The following is a 26,130-nucleotide window of genomic DNA, read 5'->3' on the forward strand; positions in this document are numbered from 1 at the left end:
CGATACGTTGTTTGCTGAATTGCGCCCCAAGTTGACTGAGTAAAATCTGTCTGAATTGGGGAGTGTTGCTTTCCTCGCGGGCCACGTGTATTATTATGTGGCATAATTGGTAATGTAAATGATAGTCGGTGTGCTCAAATGAGCATTGATACGCCGCCGTATTACCATATTCATTTGTGTGAAGACGGCGCGCGGCGACCTGACGCAGACTTTAGCGCGACCTCACTCCGCTACGCACCTTTTTCCATGTTTTCGCAACTTTAATACGACTTATTTCTCAGTACTACTGAGTGCGTAATCATATTTTGATGGGAACAGTGCGTTATCAAGTGATGTTTTATAATTTCTGTTGATTATGAACAGTACGTCATAGGTCAGCCCACATATCTTATCATCTCTTTAAATGTTTGTGCTTAAGTCCGTTGAAGTCAGTTAAAGCCAAGCAATTAATCGACAGACTGATTGAGCAGTGTTTAATTATTTATTTAAGTATTTTTGTAACAAAAATAACTGCAGTATTTTAAATTTAGTTTTCTAGTGGTGTTATAGTGTTTACATATTGTTTAAAAAAATTAAGTATGCCTATCCGTCGTAGTCAGGTAAGCAAGTTTATTGCCATGGACGATATACATAATTGTTTAATTTTTTGACTCAGGCTATTAGGTTCACATTGCATGTAGGTACCTGTAACATAGGTATCAGTATACTATTTTTTTTACTTGTATTCTTAGTGATATCAGAGCATTATGAAAATAAAATGCAATCCCCGATTAGTATAACTTTCAGCTTCATCACCATCAGAGTGATATTAATTTCGTGGCCTTGTAAATTTTGCATATGAAGCCCCTATACCTATTCTGGTCAAGAAACTACACAATGTTGGCTGCTACGCTTACTGCGCCATTGATGTAGTTAGTTTATTTTTGCCGCGCATGCAGCATCGTTAAACAAAAATATGAATTTGTCAGTTGTTGGTGAAATGGATTTTCGAGAACCAGCACAAGTTGCGGACGGTGAGGCGCTGCAGCTCCTCACTGCGGTACAAGGAGCTGGAGGAGGCCGCCGTGGCCGCGCCCGAGTACGCGGCGCCCGAGCACGACGAGCCCTGCCCTCACGGAGAGCCTGAACAATATTTCAAGGTTGGTACCTTCGCTCAAAATCCGTGTAGCCCATATAACACTCGCGACCGCCTCTTTAAGTACGACAGAACTAAATCCCACCACGATGTATGGGATATGGAAAAAAATGCCAGTTTTAATGCTATCTAGAGATATACCACGCACAAGCTTTTCGTCATGTTACCTACACGTGTAACATACCATTGGACTTGAATTATGTTTGATAAACATTTAATTTAAGGAAAATTTGTGAAAGAACCGTATCTTATCAGCGTTACTAATTAACATATTTTATTTATTTGCTCATCTACGCAAATACTTCTATCTACACATCTGCTAACCTTGCTCATAAAGAGAATCACTATACGAATATTCATCCAAATTCCTGATCAAGTATTGTTCATTCATTATTGGTCAATTGTATGGTGGCTACGGTAGAAAGTGGCTATATAAACATCTCGTGTGATTACATAAATAAACAGTTTGGTTAAGTATCATAGTTGGTTAAATCAAATTTATTGACTTAAACCTATGGTTCAATTCAAACTGTTTATCACACACCTAAAGTTTATATTAATACTTTACCAATCGATGCGGGAACCAATTTGGTGACTGCACATTATTCAGTCTTGTTTACATAACTTCTCTGAGCCTTTTATCATGTTTATTATTTAGTTTGCTTATTTAACTACTTCTATGATTCTCAATTCATGTCCTTATCAGTTGAAAGTTTAATTAATAGTTTTCATAATGCGACCATGCCACAACACATTTGATAAATTGCGTCATTGTTGTGCTTATATGTTTATATCTAGATGTTCACATTGTGCTTATACTTGTCCTTTTTCCTTAGGTTATGACGGGTTTTTGTGCTATTTACACTATTCTGAATATTTAAAACTACTTACGTATACCTACCTATTCCTATTGCTTTCAATTTACCCTGTGTAGGTAGGTAAAAATTCTCCTAAATGTAATTACTTAGAACTGATTAATCTTGTTTCAGTATGAAGATTTACACGTGAAATTAGCGGCGCCGTACCAGCTGCAGCCCAAACCAGACGCTAAAGACCTCGGTTTCGGGAAGTACTTCACGGATCACATGCTCAAAATCAATTACCAAGTGCAACTGGGCGGTTGGCAGAAACCAGAGATCATTCCCTTCGAGAACCTAAGCATACATCCTGCTGCGAAGGCTCTTCACTACGCAATACAAGTAAGTAAATCGCTAATCGACAGAAGGTCAAATCCTAAAAAAAACATTCGAAATTGAACTGTAACTCGACTCCATAAAATACAGAATCAGAACGATCATTACCGATGTTTACTTCTACTTCCTTCCAGACTGACAGTGCTTGCGCGTATTGGACGCAATGGATGTGTAAACAAATAGCCTTATCAGTTTATTCGATGCTTTATTAGGGACAAAGAGAAATATTTACCCATTTAACTTTTGAAAATTGTTGTTACAGTTGTTTGAAGGGATGAAAGCTTACCGTGGCGTAGATGACAAAATCCGGTTGTTCCGGCCTGATCTCAACATGAAGAGGATGAACCTGGCCGCGCACCGCTCCGGCCTGCCGATATTCAACGGAGAGGAACTCATCAAATGCATGAAAAGACTCATACAAATTGACCAAGAGTGGGTGCCGCATTCTGAATCCTCCACTCTATATATTCGACCAACGCTTATAGCAACAGAGGTAAGCTAGTTTTGCTATCTATTTTGTCCAATACATTCACTAGATAGGTGGACTTATTTCAACCCGTGGAGCGCCTTATTATCACACGTTACCACAGATCAATATGGGTCAAATTACTTTGCATCAATTTGTTGTATGGTGGACGTTCGACGGGTTATTTACTAGTAAAGGTTAAAAATATGTGTAGGTATACCTACACCTTACTTCAATGGATTAAGTATAATTCGTGGGCGTCTTGTATCAGGGACAGCACACTTGACTTCTTCGCAGAACAACCAATTTTTTATAAAGCCTTATTGACACAGCCTCGCTCGTTTCAATTGTTCTCGAAAACTGTTTTTATATCGTAAGTACTGTGTCGTTTTGGCGGAAAAACTGCTTTCAGACTTTGTTCGTGTATTAATGAATTACCCCTCCTGCATTTTTAAAAAAATATTTTTTATATTTAATTTTATGGCCTTACTCCTGAAGCTTTGCATACACAAATGATGACTCAGATACTCAAACATTCTACCATTTACTTTCTTTTTAAATTTACGTATTAAAAATAGATTTTAAGTTTATTTACTAAAAGTAAATATTATCCGGCCAATCATCTTTGTTTCATTTTTGTCTATTGCAAAACTTATCTAGTGACCTATGTATGGCATGTTTAACCAAGAACATAACGTAACAATAATAGTCTCATGCAATAGATAACATGTTTAAGCCATCTCACCTTGTAATTGAGATGTTGGTGGGTTTATCATCGAGCTAGCTCCCTGACACCATTCATACATATTTCTGACCTTGACTACCTTATTGTTAATTTATTTGGTATACTTTCTGCAACTTATCTCTACACGCCTTCTTATTGTCATATAAAAAGCAGTGCTTATCACAAGCCGATAAAACTAGCAAATTGTTATCGCATTATTCTAAGATATGTATCGTGGCATGGGGCGCCAGAAATGTTAATGCCACTTTAATTCGCATTTTCTTATCTTCGTCGCCATTACTATTCTAGAAAATAATGGCTCCATCAAAGAAAATAATGGCTCTATTGACGACAAGATCAAACCGAAACTTTACTTATCTACTTAATAATATTTACAAAATTACACGCTACTTGGGGTTGTGCACAAATCACGCGAGGTATTTTCGGCTACTTTTTGACTGTAGAAAAATACACGTGAAGTTTCCTTATACCCTCCCTCCCCCAACGTGATCTATCGTAATTTTTTCATGACCCCCACCCCCTATCGAACCTCGCGTTATTTGTGCACAAGCCCTTGCTTCCTGTGTGAAGGAAACATAATAATTACTTATAAATTATGACAAGAATAAAACTTAGCTATTTATTTAGATCTATCACTACAGCTGTATAAACTTCGACTGTGTCTACGAAAGATCGACTCCCATTGAAAGATGATGTTAAGTAAGGCAACGGACGTTATTAGTCTTTTAGATAAAGTTACTACGAGAAGATTCGCCTCTAAACAAAAATAGACTCACAAAAGACGATATGACTCTTGATATTGTAACAATAGCCTTAATAACAAATAGCGCCATTCTTTATTTTCGCAATTTTAGCATTTGAATCAACATTGAAGTGACGCAGTCGTTGAAAAGATGTTATGTTCAAGGTCCGCAAATAATATTTAACCAACTGTCGCGTGCGCATACACAGCCCTCGTTGTCACTGGCTGAAACCCATCGAGTATATTTTATATTACACATTATATTTGAAATATGTGTATTGTACATAGAATAGCCTATTAAAATATACTCGGTGGGTTTCAGCCAGTGACATATTTCAAATATATATATAAACGTTCGTACCTATAGCTTTGCTTAAGCGCTGGTGGCGGTAAGAGCGTGCGACTTTCAATCCGGAGGTCGCGGGGTTCACACCCTGGCTCGTACCAATGAGTTTTTCGGAACGTATGTACATACGAAATATCATTTGATATTTACCAGTTGCTTTTCAGTGAAGGAAAACATCGTGAGGAAACCGGACTATTCCCAATAAGGCCAAGTTTCCCCTATGGGTTGGAAGGTCAGATGGCAGTCGCTTTCGTAAAAATTTGTGCCTATGTCAATTCTTGGGATTAGTTGTGAAGCGGACCCCAGGCTCCCATGAGCCGTGACAAAATGCCGGGATAACGCGAGAAAGAAGAAGGAGTTCGTATAGCTTTGTTATCCAACTGCGTGGCAGTGGCAGTATAATAAAACCACAAAATAATAACAAAAAAAAAACAACGGGTTGCACTCCGGGAGTGCCGGCAGAAGTGAAAACTCAATAACATTGTAACAGTTTTTCGATCAGGTCACGTGTCCGTCTTACGAAGCGTCTTACGTCTTACGCTCTCGCGAGTTTAACATTTTTTCCCCATCACAAAAAGTGCACAGCGCCGCTAAAGAATATTTCACTTCAAAAATGTAATGTAGTTGTGTTAATCCTCAGGCGACGTTTGGCGTGATGGCGCCCGAGTCGGCGCTGCTGTTCGTCGTGCTGAGCCCGGTGAGCGCGTACTACAAGACGAGCACCGACGGCGCCGTGTCCATCTTCGCGGACCCCAACGTGGTGCGCGCCTTCCCCGGCGGCGTCGGCAACAGGAAGGTGGGCTCCAACTACGGACCCACGATAGGTAAGAACCTTGTTACTATAGACAGCATAAATAATAGTACTATTAGGTACAGAAGACTCACTCTCTAACAAAACGCTTATGTTACGATCAGGACAGATATGGCCGCTAGGTGGGGACAGCGCCACGCGCGGTTTATGGCTAGCCACCTAAATTGGTGTGGAACGGATGTACTTTTAGCTACCTGTAGCAAAGCGACGAAATCGCAGAGTGAGCCGCCCCTACTATAGAGGCTGAGCGCGTTGGAGTGTCTGACCTGAATCGTAAACTTCGCTTTACGTTGCTGCTTCCTACAGTTAACCCTTTCGACGCCGTGTCAAACACAAAAGCTGTCACTCACACGCCACGTCACCGAAGTGTCAAAAATTGAAATTGAACTTTATGCTTATGCGCGTAGGTCTATGTTACTCAGTGGTATGACGACGAGTCGGTGGAGTGGTGGTGTGACGGATTAATCCATCTTTGGCATCGGATCTGCGGTTCGGATATATCCATCGTTGGCGTCGAAAACGTTAACACACGTTCCCTTGCGCATTATAGGATCTGCCATCTAGTGACCTAAGTCAAAAAGTTAAGCTTGGGGTAACACTTCTCGTTAATAAACAGGAGACTCCTGCGCTGCTCCTATGGTTCATGCACGCTCCCTATTGTTGCGATAAGTACAACCGGCATACTGACTCAATCACACTAGGTCGTCCACCATATCTCAAATTTGTACAGTCAGCAGCAGAAGCTAAGCAGGCGAGGTGTTCTAAATTACCTTGACACGCTCTTATTCTCTTAACAATAAAGTCGCATCAAGATCATTTTGACACCTGACCCGCTTAGCAACTTCTGCTGCTAACTGTATCATTTCTTTTTGTTACTTTATTTGCATTCAATATGCTATACATTTTATATTGGTAGTGTATTTAGTTCAGAGTATAGAGGCTTAATATCACTGTCATGACTGTCATGAGGGATAAATCTTTGCTTTCTGCGATCATTTCTTAAAAATTATCATTACAAGCTCAGTATAAGCGCCTTATTGACCTCTAATAAAAATGAATCTTATTATTCATTATTACAGTTTAAATTTGCATGTCGTTTAGTTCACCCATCGGTTACACGCGCCGAAATCTCTACGTTTTGCATATCAGTGCTATTTTATCATTTGTTTTCATTTACTTTGTAATGTCTCGTTTTGTTTTAGGATAGATTACAATAAAATCTGCGAAAAGCCATTTCATTTAAAAGCATCCTGAATACGGAACTGTGGCTAGGTATAATTTATTTGCAAGAAACTGAGTTATTATTTTATCAACAATTCCGTTAAATTATTACTTACACCAGATAGGAAATGTTTGTTTAATGATTTATCCAGTTACAGCCGGTTCGTAAGTTGTTGATTATAGAACTTTAATTTACCCGGGATTGATTATTCGGTTTCTTGTGCTATTTCCAATGTATAATGGTAATTGATAAGTAATTTTAAATGTCAAAGTAATAGCAGGATGTGAATTATACGGCCCGATTCTAACTTTAAGATCAATCAAATAATAGATATAGAGACGATATGGATTAGATATATCAGTGTCAAATGTAACGTTTCTTCAAACAAATACGTCACTTTTGACACTGACACATCTAATCGATATCGTTTCTAGATCTATTATTGACGTATCATAAAGTTCGAATTCGGCAGTTAGTTTTATTCAATGTGATGTTACACACGAAGGTAATTGTGTCGCTTAACTTCAAACTCGGGTAAATCCATTCGACCCTCTCAGCGAATATCTACCCTATTACCATTTCTTAATACCAAAATAGCTTAATCTGACACATGGATTTACCCGAGTTTGAAGTTAAGCGACTCAGTTATACCAGAATACTAATAAAATTAAAACTACCTACAAAACAAAACTAACATTAAAATAAACCCAGTTGATTGACCCTCTTGTGTGACCGCAGAGGCCACGACGCGCGCCGCGCAGCTCGGCCACCACCAGGTCTTGTGGCTGTTCGGACCCGACCACCAGCTCACCGAGGTCGGCGCCATGAACATCTTCATGGTCTACATCAACGAGAATGGAGGTAATTCCATTATTAACTTGTTTTACTGTATATATGTGTAAAAACGGGACCCTATTACTAAGACTCCTCTGTCCGTCTGTCAGTCTGTCTGTGTGAACCGTGATAGCTAGGCAGTTGAAATTTTCACAGATGATGTATTTCTGTTGCCGCTATAACAACAAATACTAAAAACATAATAAAATAAAGATTAAAGGTACGGAACCCTTCGTGCGCGGGTCTGACTCGCACTTGGCCGGTTTTTTATAAACGTCGGCAGTTCTAACAAACTGTTTTATAAGTGCCGCAATCGCCTTATTTACTTACTCAAAATCGAGTAATAAATTATATCTTTCTTTGTACAAATCATTTCAAACATTACGATACGAGTAATAATAACACGCTTTTATACGAGGTATCTCGATTTTTAAACCGAGTGTTGGTTCTGGAAGGTTTTTTAGCAACTATTAAAATGACTAGTTAAAAGACAATGCTAGTTATTCCGTATATCAATTGGGTTGGCCGGTGGAAGTTTTTAGCAGATGGCGCCGTCATAGCTTGCACTATCAATCCCTAGAATTGTGTCAATTTTTTGTTTTTTTAATACCCTGGATGCCAGCCCTTTAAGCCAAATCTCATAGAAAAAGGGGCAAGCTATGATGGCGCAATCTATGCAAACGTTTGACAGTTGCCAACCCCATTGTATACATATATCATCATAATCAGTCAATGATTACTTATTGTATTCGAGAAGACTTAATATAAAACCGCTTTACCGCGTGACCGATATTGTGATCTTATCTAAAGCTAGCTGGCTCCGGGACCTCTGACCGGATATATCTGGCTCGTTATCGGCAGCGAGGAAATAAGCCCTGTTTGTGTATTTTGGCACGTAGTTCGTAAGATTATCGAAAACAATTCTACCTACTTACTTTAAACATTGAAACATTAGGAATACACGGTGTTTCATGGCCTACTGAAAACCTTAGTACTGTTTGTTCAGAAAGGAGATAATTTTTTTCATTTTTTTAAAGGAGGATTTTTTTTTACATGCCCAGTCTACAAGTTTGTAATGATACAATATTCAATAACTATTCATGAGGGCACTTGACACCTTGTTTGTCAATTAGCAACACCCTTAACTGGCCATTGGTAAACCTTATCTCGTTGCAGTAAGGTATGCAAATGCTCAGTTAACAGTGTTTACGATGGATGTAGAATTACCAATCGAATAGAATTGTTAAGAGAAGTAACAACGAATATAAATAATTATAGAATTAAAGAATAAATAGAGTATTCAAAATATTAAAAAAAACTGTTAAGGTGTCTCAGGTTTTCAGTGGCTCAAGTAACACTGTATATATGTGTATCAGCATCACTATTCCCTAAAAGAAGAGTATATGTTTAGTTTAAAGAGGCAGATGGATCGCGTGAGAGTGCCCTTTTACGTAATTATCTGCATTCTGACACATTATTTACAAGGCAAATGATGTAGCCGGGCGTCTAGGGGTCAGTAACATCGATAACGGCCGACGTGACCGGCCGATATCGGTACTGATGTAAAAAATTCAGAGTTTCATCAGAAACACCACACTTGTCTTGGCTTCCCACCCCTCTGTGTTAAAATTAATATTTTCCAAGGCTTTATTTATTATTTTTAACAGTGCACTATATTCATTATTACATCACACCAGAAATCAGTATTTAAAACCTCTTAATTAGGTAGAATAAATATATTAAGCGGCCAGTGTCAAAACAAAAAAACTCAGAATTAATTAGGATATTCGAATGTTAATAACTGTGGGTACAGTCAGCAGCAGAACTTCCTATGCGGGCCAGGTGTTCAAAATGATCTTGACGCGACTTTATTCCTAAGAGAATAAAAACGTGCGAGGTAATTTTGAACACCTCGCCCGCTTAGCTACTTCTGCTGCTGAATGTATTTTCTAAATATTGTGTTCTCTCACTATTCTTTTTGATATGCGCAACAAATATCAAGTTTAATATAACCTCTAATGGAATATACCATGAAGGAAATCTGATGACCCCTTGTAGTATGTATAATAATACAATATTTGTTGTTACTCGTAGACAAGCAGCTAAGCACGCCGCCCCTGAACGGGCTGATCCTGCCGGGCATCACGCGGCGCTCCATCCTCGAGCTGGCCAGCCAGTGGGAGGACCTGGTCGTCAAGGAGGAGGTCATCACCATGGACCGAGTCATCACTCTCAACAAACAGGGACGGGTGAGTTCTAATGATTAATTTATTTAAATATATTTTTTTCCTAGCCTATTTGATTGTCCCACTGCTGGGCAAAGGCCTCTCCCCTTAATTTCCACGACTCCCGATTTGGTGTTTCCTCCGGCCAGTTGTTCAACACGTATTTCAAGACCAAAAAAAGGAAGAAAATGGTGTGGTGAAAAGTAATATTTTGTTTTTAATTACAGCTACTGGAGATGTTCGGCGCGGGCACGGCAGCGGTGATCAGCCCGGTCAGCCGGATCGGCTTCCTCGAGAACAACATCCACATCCCCACCATGCAGCAGTCCCAGCCCGTGTTCCAGCGGCTAAAGGACACCCTCCTGGCCATCCAGTACGGACACATAGACCACCCCTACTCGGTCATCATCTCATAGTGACGTGAAGTGAACTTCAATCGGTCCCTCATTGCTGAGGAAGTGAACTTATAACTAAGTTAAAAGACATTGAACTTTACAAATGACTGTTTAACGGCTCAAACAGGGTCAAAGTGTTAGTTTAAGGAAATCGCGGCAGGTACCGTCAAGTGATTTGAACTTTATAACAGTTAAATCGCTTTTGTTCGGAGTTTTAAGCCCGATTTAGACGATGCGAGAACTCGCAGTTTCATACCATTGCGGGTTTTGATCGGTCGGTTGAATTGGATGTAACCAACAGTCCGCAATGTAACTAAAATCGCATGCGAGTTCGCGCGCCGTCTAAATCTGCCCTAAAAGTAGCTGACTTGTATAGACTCGTGCCGCCAAATGTACATTACAATACAATGTACACTATTTTTCAATGGAATTTGAACCGTTCTTATATCCACGTAAAGCCCTATGTGAATTTAGATGTACAGTCGACGTCAAAAATATGTTTACACTTTTGCACTTTACTCGTTTGTAATAAGGCAAAAAGTGTAAAGTTATCTTTGACGTCGACTATACACTCCGTTTCATTCTAATTAGAACCTTTCATAACCCAAATAAAGTGGCATTTCTTTTGTTTCATTGCATTCTTAAACAAAATTCATCCCAATGAACTATACAACAAGGTTTAAATTAAAAATAGGAACAGGTTAAAGCATACAAATTTAGGGCCAGTTGCACCAACCACATTTGACATACTGATCAACGTCAGCCGGCGCGCCCCGGCGCCTTACTATGAAACTTGCCATACATAAAAATTTAGCGAACTCTTTTACGATACGAACAGTTTGGTGCAACCGACCCTAAGATTCCTTCTGTCACATTGAATTTTCGGACAAATGATATTTTAACTCAATTACAATTGAACTAGATTCAAATTTCCTTAATAAAATATTGCATGGTTGGCGGCACGTGGATAGTGGCGAGACTGGACTTTAAAAAAGGCGTTATTCATGATGCCCTACAAGCCTCAATTAGCTATTATGTAATAGTTTTTCTTAATCTGTCATTTCGACTTATGTATTTGTAAGAAAGGGATAAAACATGAATTAACTAATTGAAGCTTGTTAAGTTTTATGAATAAGGGGCTCAGAGTGTATTATTGTAGGGCAATTATTGGCTCGTATCAATTCCAGAGCACTCTGCCGATAGACCCGTCTCAAAGCTTTTACTCGTTACGTGTATACGCGTTACGTTTATACTGTAAGCAAACTTTGAGACACTCTGCGAAACGCGTTGTGTGAAAGATTTTTCTGCAATCTCTAGATTTTATATATAGAATGCGATTAGTATTTTTGTATAATATATTGTTTAATAGGTAATAACGTTAAATAATTGTAAGGTATTGTATTTAATATAAATTAATTTTTAATGAGCGCAATCAGTGATTGTGTTCTCATAAACTTTATTGTAGTAAAACAACTATGCCGAGACGATTTGTGTTTCGAGTGCAAGTTCAAATACGAAACGAGTGCAGTTGAGTTTATTGAAGACTTGTGTGGACAATTCTTTACGGGATAGAAAAGCGTGACCCAAACTCCATTTTTATATCACAGAACATAACCGCCATATATGAAATTAAATTTCCCAATCTATTCTACATACTTATATAGTAACCTAACTGTCAGGTTTTATAAAAACGTGATAGATTGGGCAGACTGGGTTATAAAAATGGAGCTTAGATTTAGCTTCAGTTGTACTTTTTATTGTATACTAAATTAATGTACATACAAGGACTAACAAGTACATACTTGTAAGCTAGAGACGCGCACCGGAAGTCACTCAGACGGTCTAGCATGAGTTGCGTTCTCGCGCGCGACTCCATACATCAAGCGCGACTTCAAGTATGGACTTGCGCGCGAAAACGCAACTTATACTGGACCGCCATTTGACAACTTTTAAATGTTAGAACATTTTATTGTATTTTCTAGTCTACTTCACGAGAATCTGTACGAGTTTGTTAAATATTTATAAATATACGTTTTTACGATTTGATGAAGTATTATTTTTAAACATAACTAAACCATGGCAGACCTTATTTTGTTGTAATAAGGTTTATGTTATGACCAGTCGACTTCGATAGTTAAATATTACATGAGCCCTCACTCAGATATGACATTCAAACACGAGAGCCCTACAGTCACCCTCTGCAGTGTCAGCACACAGCTAGGGCTAGAGCCAAGGTCCAGTAGGAAAGGCAACCGGAGCAACCGAAACCCCTCGGCCAGCCCCTAGCAGATGGGGCTTCTCCATGCCATCCACTCAGTTTTTAAACGTAGTATGGAGAGTATAAACGTATTTCGTATGTTGCCAAAGTCAAGTCAAGTCAAGTCAAAAATACTTTATTCATGTAGGCCTAGTAACAAGCACTTATGAACGTTTTACATAATAATATATTATCTTAAGCTAATTATCAGAGCAATTTATTGAAGTTAATATTATTCCATAGTAATATTGGATTATTATACAGATCAAATTTAATACTAAGAATTTCACAAAAAGATCGTCAAACATAAAAAAAAATTGTATAAAAAATACTAGTCTAGAATGTTTCTAGAATAAAATCTAAATGTCAATAACAAATGTCAATAAAACTTAACAAAGAAGTACATACATTGAATTATCTATTTCGAGTCACAATTAATCCCACGTTGTTTTATCACTCATGTAGTCTTGTGTGGTATAATAAGGTTTAGAAATAAGTTTACGCTTTACATAATTTTTAAATTTATTAATTGATAATTCAGTAATATGGTTTGGAAGTTTATTATAAAATCTTACACAATTACCCATGAATGATTTTTTAATTTTATGGAGCCGTGTGAAGGGCACTGCGAGCTTATGTTTATTTCTAGTATTAATATTATGAATGTCACAATTTTTCCTAAAATTAACAATATTTTTATGTACATACAGAATATTCTCATAAATATATTGACAGTGCACTGTCATTATGTCAATTTCCTTGAATTTATCTCTAAGTGAGTCTCTATGGTTCAATTTATATATTGCTCGAATAGCCCGCTTCTGCAGAACAAAAATGGTATTTATCTCTGAAGCACCGCCCCACAGTAAAATACCATATGCCATAATGCTATGGAAGTAACTAAAATATACTAATCGAGCTGTTTTCACATCAGTTAACTGACGGATTTTGCTCACTGCAAAAGCTGCTGCAAAGAAGCTTCTTGCTTTCAAGTAAGGTTTATAATTGCTAGATTGTATTAACGATGTTGGTGTGTTCGTGACACCAACATACTTCAAATGGGACTCAAATGTTTTAAAAGACAAAAGAAAACGACAAAATTTAAAAAAAAAATGATTTCATTATTGCATTTTTTTTGTTCAGTTATAACAATTTATATAATTCGGTCTACATCGCTGAAGTCGATCTACTCCGGCGGAAGTGGTAGGTCGTCATCATACTCTTCAATGTTTTTCTTCCTGTCTTCTGGCCGGTGCACGCTCCGGTTCAGTGACGGCACTTCTTGGATAGAATCCCCGGAGTGTCCCCTATAATAAGCAATCAGCGTAAAAATCGAGTATCGGAAGAGTGCAAACCTCAATCTCTAGATTAATAATTTAACTTGAATCCAGTAACTGTAATGCCATACGATAAATAAATAAGCGTAAAAACAGGCTTAAGGCGCTTATCTCTCTCTTACTACCCTGCGGCGCGCACCGGCATCGTCATCCGAAAGCACGAATCGTCGTGCGATTCGCACCTTCGCGGAGTCAGTGTGTTATAAACAAAAATCAACATTCTACAGTAGGTACAAAGTTAAAAATAGCAGCACCGGACGTCGCTTCGAAGTGCGAAGCAGTGTGATAACCGCCTAAAATTTCATATAACTTCCGTCTGCGACCAATCGATTGCAATCGTATACCTAAAGATAAATTTTAACCCCCTTATTCATAAACGTTTACTAAAGTTGACAAACCGATAATAATCGTTTGTCCCTTTCCGACGTATTGGTATGATGGAAAGGGATAAACGATTATTATCGGCTTGTCAACTTTAGTAACCGTTTATGAATAAGGGCCTAAGTCTAAGTTACCTAATTTGTGTTACTCGTAAATACCGTACGTTCCGTTTCATCGTAATAAGGTTCAGTTCACAAAGAGGTCGCGGGACACGTAGCGTAAAGTTATCCGGAGCAGCACACTCGATTGCGTGTTCTTACTGCGTATTTATTTACCATACCAATTGTATGCGTATGCATGAAGGTGAAATGTTTTATTAATTAGCAAATTCAATAATCAGACGGTTGGTCCCGTCATGCCCTCCCATCTCGAAGGGCTTATAATTATTTTCAAATCGATATCATAGATGGCGCTATATGTCACGATCGACCATTACGAAATATTTATCCTACAGATTAAGTGATCTTTAAGTTTCGTCTGTGGTGTCATTAATTAAAAACATTATAAATTAAATACAAGCATCAATAAAAACACGAAACCAATGCATTATTTTAGAAAGTTATAAAATACAACTTTCTACAACTATATTACGATCGTCTACGACATGAGCAACAGCACGCGACAGTTATGAGGCTAGCCAAATAATATTGAATATCGTCACTAGATGGAGCCACCACGATTCCGGTATGTTCTACATCATCAAAACGGGACGAGTGTGTGCGTTCCGTTCCATCCATCTATCCTGCGTTTTGTTTCTCGTTTTAAGACATGATGTGATGTTTGATTTGAAACAATTACATATAAGTTATAAATTACGAAAATGACCACAAAATGTAAAAAAGTGACCGGTGAATACAAATAATCTAAATGGGTGTTTTAAAGCCTACTTTCATCAGGCCTACCTGATGTTAAAATACTAATTAAAAACGCAAAGCGCGATGTCTTTCACTACTGCATTATCAAAACGCGTGAATACTTTGTTTGTAAACACAATCCAAGTTTTCACTTGCTCAACTTGCTGGTTTCCGAGTCGAACGCGCACCTTAATTTTTTATTTACTAGTTTCCCTTAATCTCAAACGACGACTTGGCTTTCAAACGGACTTTTTACGGACGTTCCATAAACGCGACTGGCAATTAATAGGACTCCGACAATTACTGCAATCACGACGACCTGGCTTGGATTTGGACTCTCGAAAATTCGCGACGATTTGTATACACCGGCTGCTGGAGAACAATGCCACCCACGTGTTCCTATTACCAATGTAAGGCCATGATCGGTCAGAAGCCGATGTTCCACTTCCCAACTGGCGACAGTGCTCGATTGCAAACTTGGATTGACAATTGTGGTAAGTTTTTACTATTTTCTTAAATTTATCTTTCCTACAACCAATTCTAATTACTTTTAAAAGTGTTTACAGTTTAGGGACGACTCACGCTAAAGCGGGCCGTGCCCGGACCTGGGCGTCCGACATGTAATTTTTTATGACGGCTGATCGGTGATCGCGTGATGCTTTCCATAGTAAACGAAGCTCCGGCTCGGACACGGCCCGGTCTAACGTGAGTCATCCTTTACGCTGTATTGACAACGTACAGTACGTCAGTACATATTAGTCATTGATATAGAATATACCTACCTAAACTGATATTGTTTTAATAAAAATATATTGAGAACCGTTTCAACTGTTATCTAACCCAATATCAGTTATTTTGACAGAATATGCCCGATCTGATTATATTCACATAGGTAGTAAAATATGATGCCACAGTGGAGGTGGAGTGTAATTTGCCCCAGATAGAACACTAGCTGTAAAAGTTCATGAAAAAATAAACTAGGGAATAAAGTTTAATGCAGTAATATTTTGTCACTAACATTTTGACCCATCCAGAATTACTTACATCATAACATAATGTAGGTATAGATAAATATTATAGGACATTTTTACACAAATTTACTAAGCCCTACACGCTAAGCTCTAAAAAGCTTGTGTTGAGGGTATTCAGACATTGATGTATAAAATATATAAATATTTAGATACATAGATGTCTAATAAATAAATAAATAAACAATAGAAAACAACCATAACTCAGGAACAAATATATGCTTTATCACAAGTAAATGCCCTTACCGGGATTTGAACCTAGTACCATCAGCTTCATAGGCAGGGTCACTACCCACTAGGCCAGACTGGTTGGCTGAATGATATTAATATATACAGGTCTAGGTACAGTACCTAAGTAGATAGGTATATAATACTTCAGTTATTTTATGGACCACAAGTATGGAAAAATGGAAATATGTATTATAATTTATTGTGTAACAGGTAATAAATACTACAGAGATACAGAGACAAATAATGTTAGTATTGTGTATTGTTGTGTAGATGCCAATTAAAAGGTGTTCTAGTCCATTACATTTTGAAATTTTTCTTTTGTCTTGGAAAATATCAAGCAAGTAGTTGAATTATGAGCAGTTTGACTTTAAGTATGAAACACAATTCAACACATGAATAGATGTTTAGGAAATCATGTTTTCCAAATACATACATAGTTTTACAAGCTTCAAACCTTTACTGTTAAATTTAAATATTACATATTTTAAAAATAAAATTAGATGTAGCGGCTTTATGTGGATATTATGTACATTTGGCAACTAATTCCATCTATTGGCATAGGTACTTACTAGTTTTGATGAAAGTGACTTCCTACTGATTTGCCAATCCAGAGGGGAAACTAGGCTTTATTGGGATTAGTCTGATTCTCATAATGTAGTTGATTTTGTAATAAAAAATTGTTTATGTACTTTATTTGACATGTAATATATTATGTTTTATGAATAAATATACGATTATGATATGAGTCCTTCAACGAAGAGCCACTTACATAGATTCCAAAAAACTCATTGGTACAAGGTGGTACAAGCCGGCACAGATCATATAATACTAGTTTGTTTGAACCTGCAATCTTCGGTTTGAAAATTGCACACTCTTACTTACCGCTTGGGTACCAGCAGTTATGCTATGTGCAAATAACTAATATAATATAGGCATATAATATTTTTATTGGTTTATATTAATATTGACATATACCATATAATATTTAAAAAAAATCTTGTAATTTAATAACTCCTATCTCTGTTGCTATTTGACACAGACACAAGGTTTGCCTAGCATAAGTAGTAAAATCTTTAATACAAGCTTTTATTTAGTTTCAACTGTCCCATTGCTGTCTGTGTAGTGTAAAGAGACGTCTGTAATCAAATCTTGCAAGTTAGGCCCACTTCCCGGTTACCAATGATGCTGAAAATTTGCATACATATGTAAGATGGATGACAATGTAAATAATATTATGATACTATCGAGCTGATCTGATGATGGAGACAGGAGTTGGCTAATGGAACTCTGTGTTATAAAAATGCAACCTAATTGTGTTTGGAGTTGTTAGAATTGTCTCGATGAATATTAATTGTCTGTGGAAATAAACTGTACCTGGAGTTGATGATAAAAGTTTCTATCAAATATATGTATTTTTAACCGACTTCCAAATTTCAAAGAAGGAGGTTATCAATTCGGTTGTATGTTTTTTTTTATTTTTTAACCGACTTCCAAATCTCAAAGAAGGAGGTTATCAATTCGGTTGTATGTTTTTTTTATTTTTTTTATTTTTTTTTATGTTTGTTACTCCATATCTCCGTCATTACTAGATCGATTTTGAAAATTCTTTTTTTGATTGAATGTATACGCATACAGATTGGTCCCGTTTTTGTCAAAACCCAGTTCTGATGGTGGGATCCATGAGGAATCGAGGGAACTCCTCAAAAGGCATTCATATAGTGATTTTTGGGTTTTTATCAACAAATCAAGCATATACACCCAAAAAAGTGACATTTGATGAAGTGGAACTGCTGATGATGATCAGAACGGAACTCTTTAACGACGCATAGTTCACGGTTGGCGATTTGTCCTCTTCGTTATGTTTGTTAAGCAAGTTACGTTTTTAAGCCACATTTTTGTCAAGCTCGAGTTCTGATGATGGGATCCATGAGGAATCAAGGGAACTCCTCAAATCTTAAAGGCATGCGTATAGAGATTTTTGTATTTACATCAGAAAATCAAGCATTTTCATTAAAAACTGTTGCATTTGATGAAGTGGAACTGCTGATGATGATCAGAACAGAACTCTTCAACGACGCATAGTCCACGGTTGGCGATTTGTCCTCGTCGTTATGTTTGTTAAGCAAGTTAAGTTTTTAAGCCACATTTTTGTCAAGCTCGAGTTCTGATGATGGGATCCATGAGGAATCAAGGGAACTCCTCAAATCTTAAAGGCATGCGTATAATGATTTTTGTATTTACATTAGAAAATCAAGCATTTTCATTAAAAACTGTTGCATTTGATGAAGTGGAACTGCTGATGATGATCAGAACAGAACTCTTAAACGACGCATAGTCCACGTTTGGCGATTTTTCCTTTTCGTTATGTTCGTTAAGCAAGTTAAGTTTTTAAGCCACATTTTTGTCAAGCTCGAGTTCTGATGATGGGATCCATAAGAAATCGAGGGAACTCCTCAAATATTAAAGGCATACGTATAGATTTTTTTGTATTTTCATCATAAAATCAAGCATTTACATTAAAAACTGTCGCATTTGATGAAGTGGAACTGCTGATGATGACCAGAACAGAACTCTTCAATGACGCATGGTACACGTTTGGTGATTACGAATTTCGATTTTGACTTGGACTGGGACCCGGACTCGGACTCATACCCGGATCCGGTTCGGACCCGGATCCGGTTTGGACCCGGACCTGGACTCGGACCCGGATTCGGACTCGGACTCGGAACCGGACTCGGACCCGGACTCGGACCCGGTCTCGGACCCGGACACGGACCCGGACTCAGACCCGGACTCGGACCCGGACCCGGACTCGGACCCGGACTCGGACCCGGACTCGGATCCGGACCTTGATCCAGAAAACCACTATGATACCTTAACTAAATAAACAACTATGATTACCTACCATAAAATTAATGTAGGTATAAAGTACGATGATGCCAATCTTACTAGCCCCTCCCGCTTAAACCCCCGTACACCGCACGGCATGCGCCATTAAGTGGGTTAGGTTAGGTTTGAACTGCGATCCTCACAGAACCGAACAAGGATTAGGTAAGGTTAGAACTGCGAGCCTTACAGAAACGAAATGCTACTTGAAAAGTGGGTATGATTAGGTTCGAACTGCGATCCGCACAGAACCGAACTGCTATCTGAGGAGTGGGTTAGGTTAGGCTAGAACTACGACCCTCATGGCTCCTCTTCACGACGGGCCAACGCCGGCCACTCCAAGGGACGCATTTATGCGTTAGAGGGAGCAAGTGATATTGCTATCTCATTCTACCGCATGGCTGCGTCCCTTGGAGTGGCCGGCGTTGGCCCATCCTGTAGAGGAGCCATTATACAGAAGCGAAATGCTAGTAGAAAAGTGGGTGGTTTTACCTCCTTTTCTACATAGTGTACCATCTACAGTAATCTTTCATCGGCCCCCATGGAAGTCGGTTTATTTTTTCTTAAATTTTTTTTTTTTTTTTATGTTTGTTACTCCATATCTCCGTCATTACTAGATCGATTTTGAAAATTCTTTTTTCGATTGAATGTATATGCATACAGATTGGTCCCGTTTTTGTCAAAACCCAGTTCTGATGATGGGATCCATGAGGAATCGAGGGAACTCTTCAAATCTTAAAGGCATACATATAGTGATTTTTGGGTTTTTATCAACAAATCAAGCATATACACCCAAAAAAGTGACATATTTGATGAAGTGGAACTGCTGATGATGATCAGAACGGAACTCTTTAACGACGCATAGTTCACGGTTGGCGATTTGTCCTCTTCGTTATGTTTGTTAAGCAAGTTACGTTTTTAAGCCACATTTTTGTCAAGCTCGAGTTCTGATGATGGGATCCATGAGGAATCAAGGGAACTCCTCAAATCTTAAAGGCATGGGTATAGAGATTTTTGTATTTACGTCAGAAAATCAAGCATTTTCATTAAAAACTGTTGCATTTGATGAAGTGGAACTGCTGATGATGATCAGAACAGAACTCTTCAACGACGCATAGTTCACGGTTGGCGACTTGTCCTCGTCGTTATGTTTGTTAAGCAAGTTAAGTTTTTAAGCCACATTTTTGTCAAGCTCGAGTTCTGATGATGGGATCCATGAGGAATCAAGGGAACTCCTCAAATCTTAAAGGCATGCGTATAGAGATTTTTGTATTTACATCAGAAAATCAAGCATTTTCATTAAAAACTGTTGCATTTGATGAAGTGGAACTACTGATGATGATCAGAACAGAACTCTTAAACGACGCATAGTTCACGTTTGGCGATTTTTCCTTTTCGTTATGTTCGTTAAGCAAGTTAAGTTTTTAAGCCACATTTTTGTCAAGCTCGAGTTCTGATGATGGGATCCATAAGGAATCGAGGGAACTCCTCAAATCTTAAAGGCATGCGTATAGAGATTTTTGTATTTACATCAGAAAATCAAGCATTTTCATTAAAAACTGTTGCATTTGATGAAGTGGAACTGCTGATGATGATCAGAACAGAACTCTTAAACGACGCATAGTTCACGTTTGGCGATTTTTCCTTTTCGTTATGTTCGTTAAGCAAGTTAAGTTTTTAAGCCACATTTTTGTCAAGCTCGAGTTCTGATGATGGGATCCATAAGGAATCGAGGGAACTCCTCAAATATTAAAGGCATACGTATAGATTTTTTTGTATTTTCATCATAAAATCAAGCATTTACATTAAAAACTGTCGCACATCATGGTTCGGACCCGGACCCGGACTCGGAATCGGACTCGGACCCGGACACGGACCCGGACTCGGACCCGGACTCGGACCCGGACTCGGACCCGGACTCGGACCCGGACTCGGACCCGGTCTCGGACCCGGACCTTGACCCAGAAAACCACTATGATACCTTAACTAAATAAACAACTATGATTACCTACCATAAAATTAATGTAGGTATAAAGTACGATGATGCCAATCTTACTAGCCCCTCCCGCTTAAACCCCCGTACACCGTACGGCATGCGCCATTAAGTGGGTTAGGTTAGGTTTGAACTGCGATCCTCACAGAACCGAACAAGGATTAGGTTAGGTTAGAACTGCGAGCCTTACAGAAACGAAATGCTACTTGAAAAGTGGGTTTGATTAGGTTCGAACTGCGATCCGCACAGAACCGAACTGCTGTCTGAGGAGTGGGTTAGGTTAGGCTAGAACTACGACCCTCATGGCTCCTCTTCACGATGGGCCAACGCCGGCCCCTCCAAGGGACGCATTTATGCGTTAGAGGGAGCAAGTGATATTGCTATCTCATTCTACCGCATGGCTGCGTCCCTTGGAGTGGGCGGCGTTGGCCCATCCTGTAGAGGAGCCATTATACAGAAGCGAAATGCTAGTAGAAAAGTGGGTGGTTTTACCTCCTTTTCTACATAGTGTACCATCTACAATAATCTTTCATCGGCCCCCACGGAAGTCGGTTTTTTTTTTCTTAAAAATTATTTTAAATATCTTAATTGTGTGATAAAGTTCAAATAAATAACATAGGTTGTTCAATATTACCATTACCAAAAAAATAACAGTTATTCTAAATCAATATTAAATATGATGTAAGAATAATGGCCTGTGCACACCGGCTGCGTGTGCGTGACGTGCACGTGCGCGTGCGGCGTTGTAGTATACAGATCCTTATGAGAGATGACACACCGCTTGCGTGACGTGTGCGTGTGCGGCTCCAACATTTTAGCGCACGCACACGCGCACGTCACGCACACGCAAGCCGGTGTGGCTCGGCCTTAAAATATACAGGGTGGCTAAAAAATAACTGCATTCCTGTTGCCAGTGAGGTTTTGGGATTATACTGAGCAACTTTCACTGTGGGACCAACCCCGAAATCGCGAAAAAAATTTGGCTGTTTCATACATTTTGGTTGGTCCATTTACCATGAGAGGGTACATTTTTTGGTTTAGGCGGATTAATGTCACTTTCTTAGGAGGTCACTTTCGAGTTAGGTCACGTTCTGAGAACGTCACTTTTTTAGGACGCCACATGCTGATAACGCCTCTTTCTGAGGACGTCAATTTCTGAGGACGTCAATTTCTGAGTACGTCAATTTCTTCCTACTAAGATTTAAGCGTATGTAAAATGAAAATTAAAAAATGTTTGCTGTGTTAAACAGTACAATTTGAATACAATTACACTTGAGTCCTCCTTGTAAGTATATGTATACCTACCTGTATCAGGAGAACCCGCTCTGTATTAATGTATGTATGTACGTATGTATACCTGCACGAACAATGGAATTACCAGCAATCAGCTGTACGGCATACGGTCGTTTTTATGTATGATATATACCTTGGATCAGGATGTTTATTTTCAGTGGTTAATTGAAGGGAAATACGGATCTATTAGACGATAACGGGAAAATGTCTTAAGCACTCTTAAGGTACCGTTTGGACTTAGAGATGTCACGAATATTCGGCAACTATTCGGTATTCGGCCACTTTGCCGAATATTCAGTATTCGGCCGAGTACGGAATATCTGTTGCACCTACCTAAAAAGAAAAAATATAACCAAAAACTAAGTATATTTAATATTAAAAATGTAGGTACCTACTTTTGGAAAGTAACTAAATATAAAGGCACGTTTTTGAGCATTTGTTGATTACAAAATATGTTATTTTTATCATGGGTCTAATTTGTTTTGATTCTTAACTACATTCATTAATTCTGTTACATATAAAAATATATCTAAGCAAACGTTGTGCTTTGTTGGCGAGAACAGTTTTCATAATAATTGTGACTCAAAATGTTCGCTCGTCATGCCGAATATTCGGTCGCCGAATATTCGGTATTCGGCCGAGAGTGGAGCCGAATATTCGGTATTCGGCCAAATTCTCTATTCGGGGCATCTCTAGTTTGGACACAAACTGCACCAGCTGCCACAAATGTCAAAAATCCGGGTAGCAACATCGATATGTCACCCTGTATGTCATACATAAAAGTGGCCTTATGCCGTACTACAGCTAACATGATTATTTATTGTTCGTGCTTAAATCTTACTACGAAAAAAAGTGACGTAGGTACTCAAAAAGTGACGTCCTCAGAAAGTGGTGTTCTCAGAAAGTGACGTGCTCAGAATATGACGACCTCAGAAAGTGACTAACTCAGAATGTGACTTCCTAAGAAAGTGACGATTTCAGAAAGTGACCTAACCGAAAGTGACCTCCTAAGAAAGTGGTATACTCCGTCACACCTCGGACACTGGCGATCAAATGTATGAAACAAACGCGTTCCTACGCACACAGCCTAAGCTCGTGTAGGTGAACGCGTACCATGCTTGTGTGAGTGAGATAGACGTGCTAGGGTTCTCGCCATTTTGTTGTCAAGTTCGATGACCTCAATGACTCAAAACTCATTGCGCGAATTATGAAAAAATAAGAATCGTATTATGCTGTAAGGTGGGTATCTAAGCTCGATATATACAATAGTTACCTATTTGGAATCAGTATAAATAAACGAAGTACCTAACAAAATTTTTGTAAGGAAATTTAGGCCACCAAAATATTACGTAAGTTGAAAACATGATTTTTTATTCATATTGTGTTGTTTTCAGTGTGATCTGATAGGTTTTGTAAATATTTGTTTAATATTTGAATATTTTACGTGGCCTCCGCTCTGCGCACCGCGTCGTCGCTCGTCGCGTTCTTGCCAGCCGGTAACGGCTCGGCCACGACATCGAGCGACTTGCGACGGCGGGAGCGATAACCATAGGTTGGAGCGTGACACAGCGATCGGACCTTTCGCTCCAACCTATGGTTATCGCTCCCGCCGCGCCGTCGCAAGTCGCTCGATGTCGTGGCCGAGCCGTAACTGTGAGGTAAGTTACCTCAGGTAACCGAGAGCGGGTGGGCGGCACTTTCAACGGGAGGCAGGGAGTGTCCATACTGTACGTTAGTACTCTTTATTATACTGTGACTCCGTATAAATCGAATGCAGTTATTTTTAGTTACCGTGTATATGCCGACGGCAGATCGTAAAATCGGGCATATCGAGATATTCCTAGGCAGATCATGAAAGGCCGCCATTTCGTGATCTGCCTAATAGCGAACACTAAGCCATATCATGCAAACCCCAAGGAGTGATATTCCTAGGCAAATTATGAAACGCCACGAATCCGTAAAATAATTACAATACAAGTGCGAAAAGTAGATAACTTGCAACGTGTGGTGATACATTAAATCAACGAGTTTGCGAATTACTTACTCGCACGTGTATCGTACAACGTTTTACAGTAGATATGGCGGCTTACTGCCCCACCTGCGATTGAGTTTTTAAAAGTAAGTTCGGCTTTGCCAGCCATATCAGAGCTCACGCTCGTAATTAACTAGGGTCGCCGTTGCCGATTACGGCATGGATAACTATATATAATGTACTGTAAAGTTTATTATTCCACTTGAAAATTAAAAAAAAATGCTAAGTATTTAATTACTTAAAAATAATAACTGCATTAATTGATGAAAAACAAATAATTTTTGACTAATTTTTTTTTATGAATTTGTTAAAAAAAATATACATTTCATAAATTTCAGGTAACATGACCATTGCCCACTTGTCTCGAAATGCTCTTCGACGCAAATATATCTGCATTGATCATTTCGAAAAGCGGTTCATTCAAAAGGAAGATGGTATACGTAAAAGATTGAATAAGTTAGCCGTACCTGTCCATTACAAAGCAGATCAATCGACAGAGAACTTCCCAGACTCACCAGTTGCATCAACATCAGAGGGTATGTGATTATTGTGATTACAGGTGACAGTCTATTTCCAACGACAGCTGCACTACTGTTCATTTTACTATGGAAATTGACAATGACAGCGACGCGTTCAGTACCTACTGGTAGTGCAGCTGCGGTTAGAAATGGAATGTTACCATACCTATGATTATTCAGTGTCTTTGGTGATGTGAAAAAAGATACCCGAAATTTGGGAACTTCGGTGTACACGGTAGGCCCTCGGCTTACTATTTAGTAGGTACATCATTGAAAAGAACCTTGTCCCGATTTGGGCCATGGTGCGTCCATTAATGAATCGCATACTAACGGATAGGGGTTTACTAGTAAATTCATGGAAAAATAGTTTCATTGTTAATCGAAGTGGGCACTGGGCATATAATTGTAGGGAACCCAACACTGGTGCCTTAATTGACGTTAATAAGTAAGTACTGGATACTGTCAAAACTTAATAAAATATGTCTCCCATTAAGTTCATGGAGGTTTTATTGGTTGTGTTAGATGCCTTGCATACCTTTGTTACCAAATAATGTGCTGTTTGGCCTAGTAGCAACGAGATCGTACCGTGTACCAAAAAGGAGGAGAGAGGGGAAACGGTCGGGTCCCCAGGTCCAATCTGTGCTAAATTTCTTCATGCTCTTAGCAACTAGGTCAAGTTATATATCGGTTTTCTATAGTTTAGGGACGAGGAGTTCATTTTTAAATTAATTGTTTTACCTTTTCATGCAAATAAACTGATTTTTGCACAATAAATGAAAACTTATGTATTTTTTAGCTCATATAAGTATTCCTCATTCTAAAAAGTATCACTTTAAGATAGGCACTCATATATTTCCATTTAAATTGAATTATGGCCAAAGTCAGACATTAAAAATGTTTAAATAAAAACTGAATCCCATTGATTTGATCCATTTCCACAGTTATATTTCATGAATAACTATCGCGGTTCGTTACAATATTATGTACCTACCTATTTTCTTTTTCTAGGCCAAGAACCGACAGAATTTAAAGTATTAACACCAAAAAAAGTTTACCCTGGTGTTAAAAAACGTGAAGAAAATGAGGAGGAAGTCGATTTATATGACACAGAACTATTTACGACACCGAAAAAACGCAAGCGACCAGCCGATAGCGACACACCGAATTGTAAAATATTAAAAACTGTTATTGAAGATACCAAAAAAA

At 38.6% G+C, this 26,130-nt stretch overlaps 2 protein-coding genes across 2 annotated transcripts in view; one reads left to right on the forward strand and one right to left on the reverse strand.

The window, feature by feature from the left end:
* Positions 1-111: 111 nt before the first annotated feature.
* LOC134666550 (branched-chain-amino-acid aminotransferase, cytosolic) lies at positions 112-12,151 on the forward strand. The gene is made up of 9 exons (XM_063523747.1): positions 112-599; positions 969-1,139; positions 2,125-2,334; positions 2,591-2,821; positions 5,268-5,451; positions 7,399-7,521; positions 9,589-9,743; positions 9,947-10,141; positions 10,175-12,151. Exons 1-8 carry the CDS (start codon positions 579-581, stop codon positions 10,133-10,135), a joined length of 1,284 nt encoding a protein of 427 aa, XP_063379817.1. The 5' UTR covers positions 112-578; the 3' UTR covers positions 10,136-10,141; positions 10,175-12,151.
* A 1,329-nt stretch (positions 12,152-13,480) lies between these two features.
* Positions 13,481-26,130, reverse strand: part of LOC134666535 (intraflagellar transport protein 88 homolog) — a 42,099-nt gene continuing 29,449 nt past the window's right edge. The window contains exon 20 of the mRNA XM_063523725.1: positions 13,481-13,678. Within this exon, the coding sequence (XP_063379795.1) occupies positions 13,558-13,678 (121 nt within the window). The 3' untranslated portion in view covers positions 13,481-13,557. The remainder of the gene's footprint in view (positions 13,679-26,130) is intronic.

The sequence above is a fragment of the Cydia fagiglandana genome, chromosome 8 (assembly GCF_963556715.1).
Source record: "Cydia fagiglandana chromosome 8, ilCydFagi1.1, whole genome shotgun sequence".
In the NCBI taxonomy this organism is placed as follows: domain Eukaryota; kingdom Metazoa; phylum Arthropoda; class Insecta; order Lepidoptera; family Tortricidae; genus Cydia; species Cydia fagiglandana.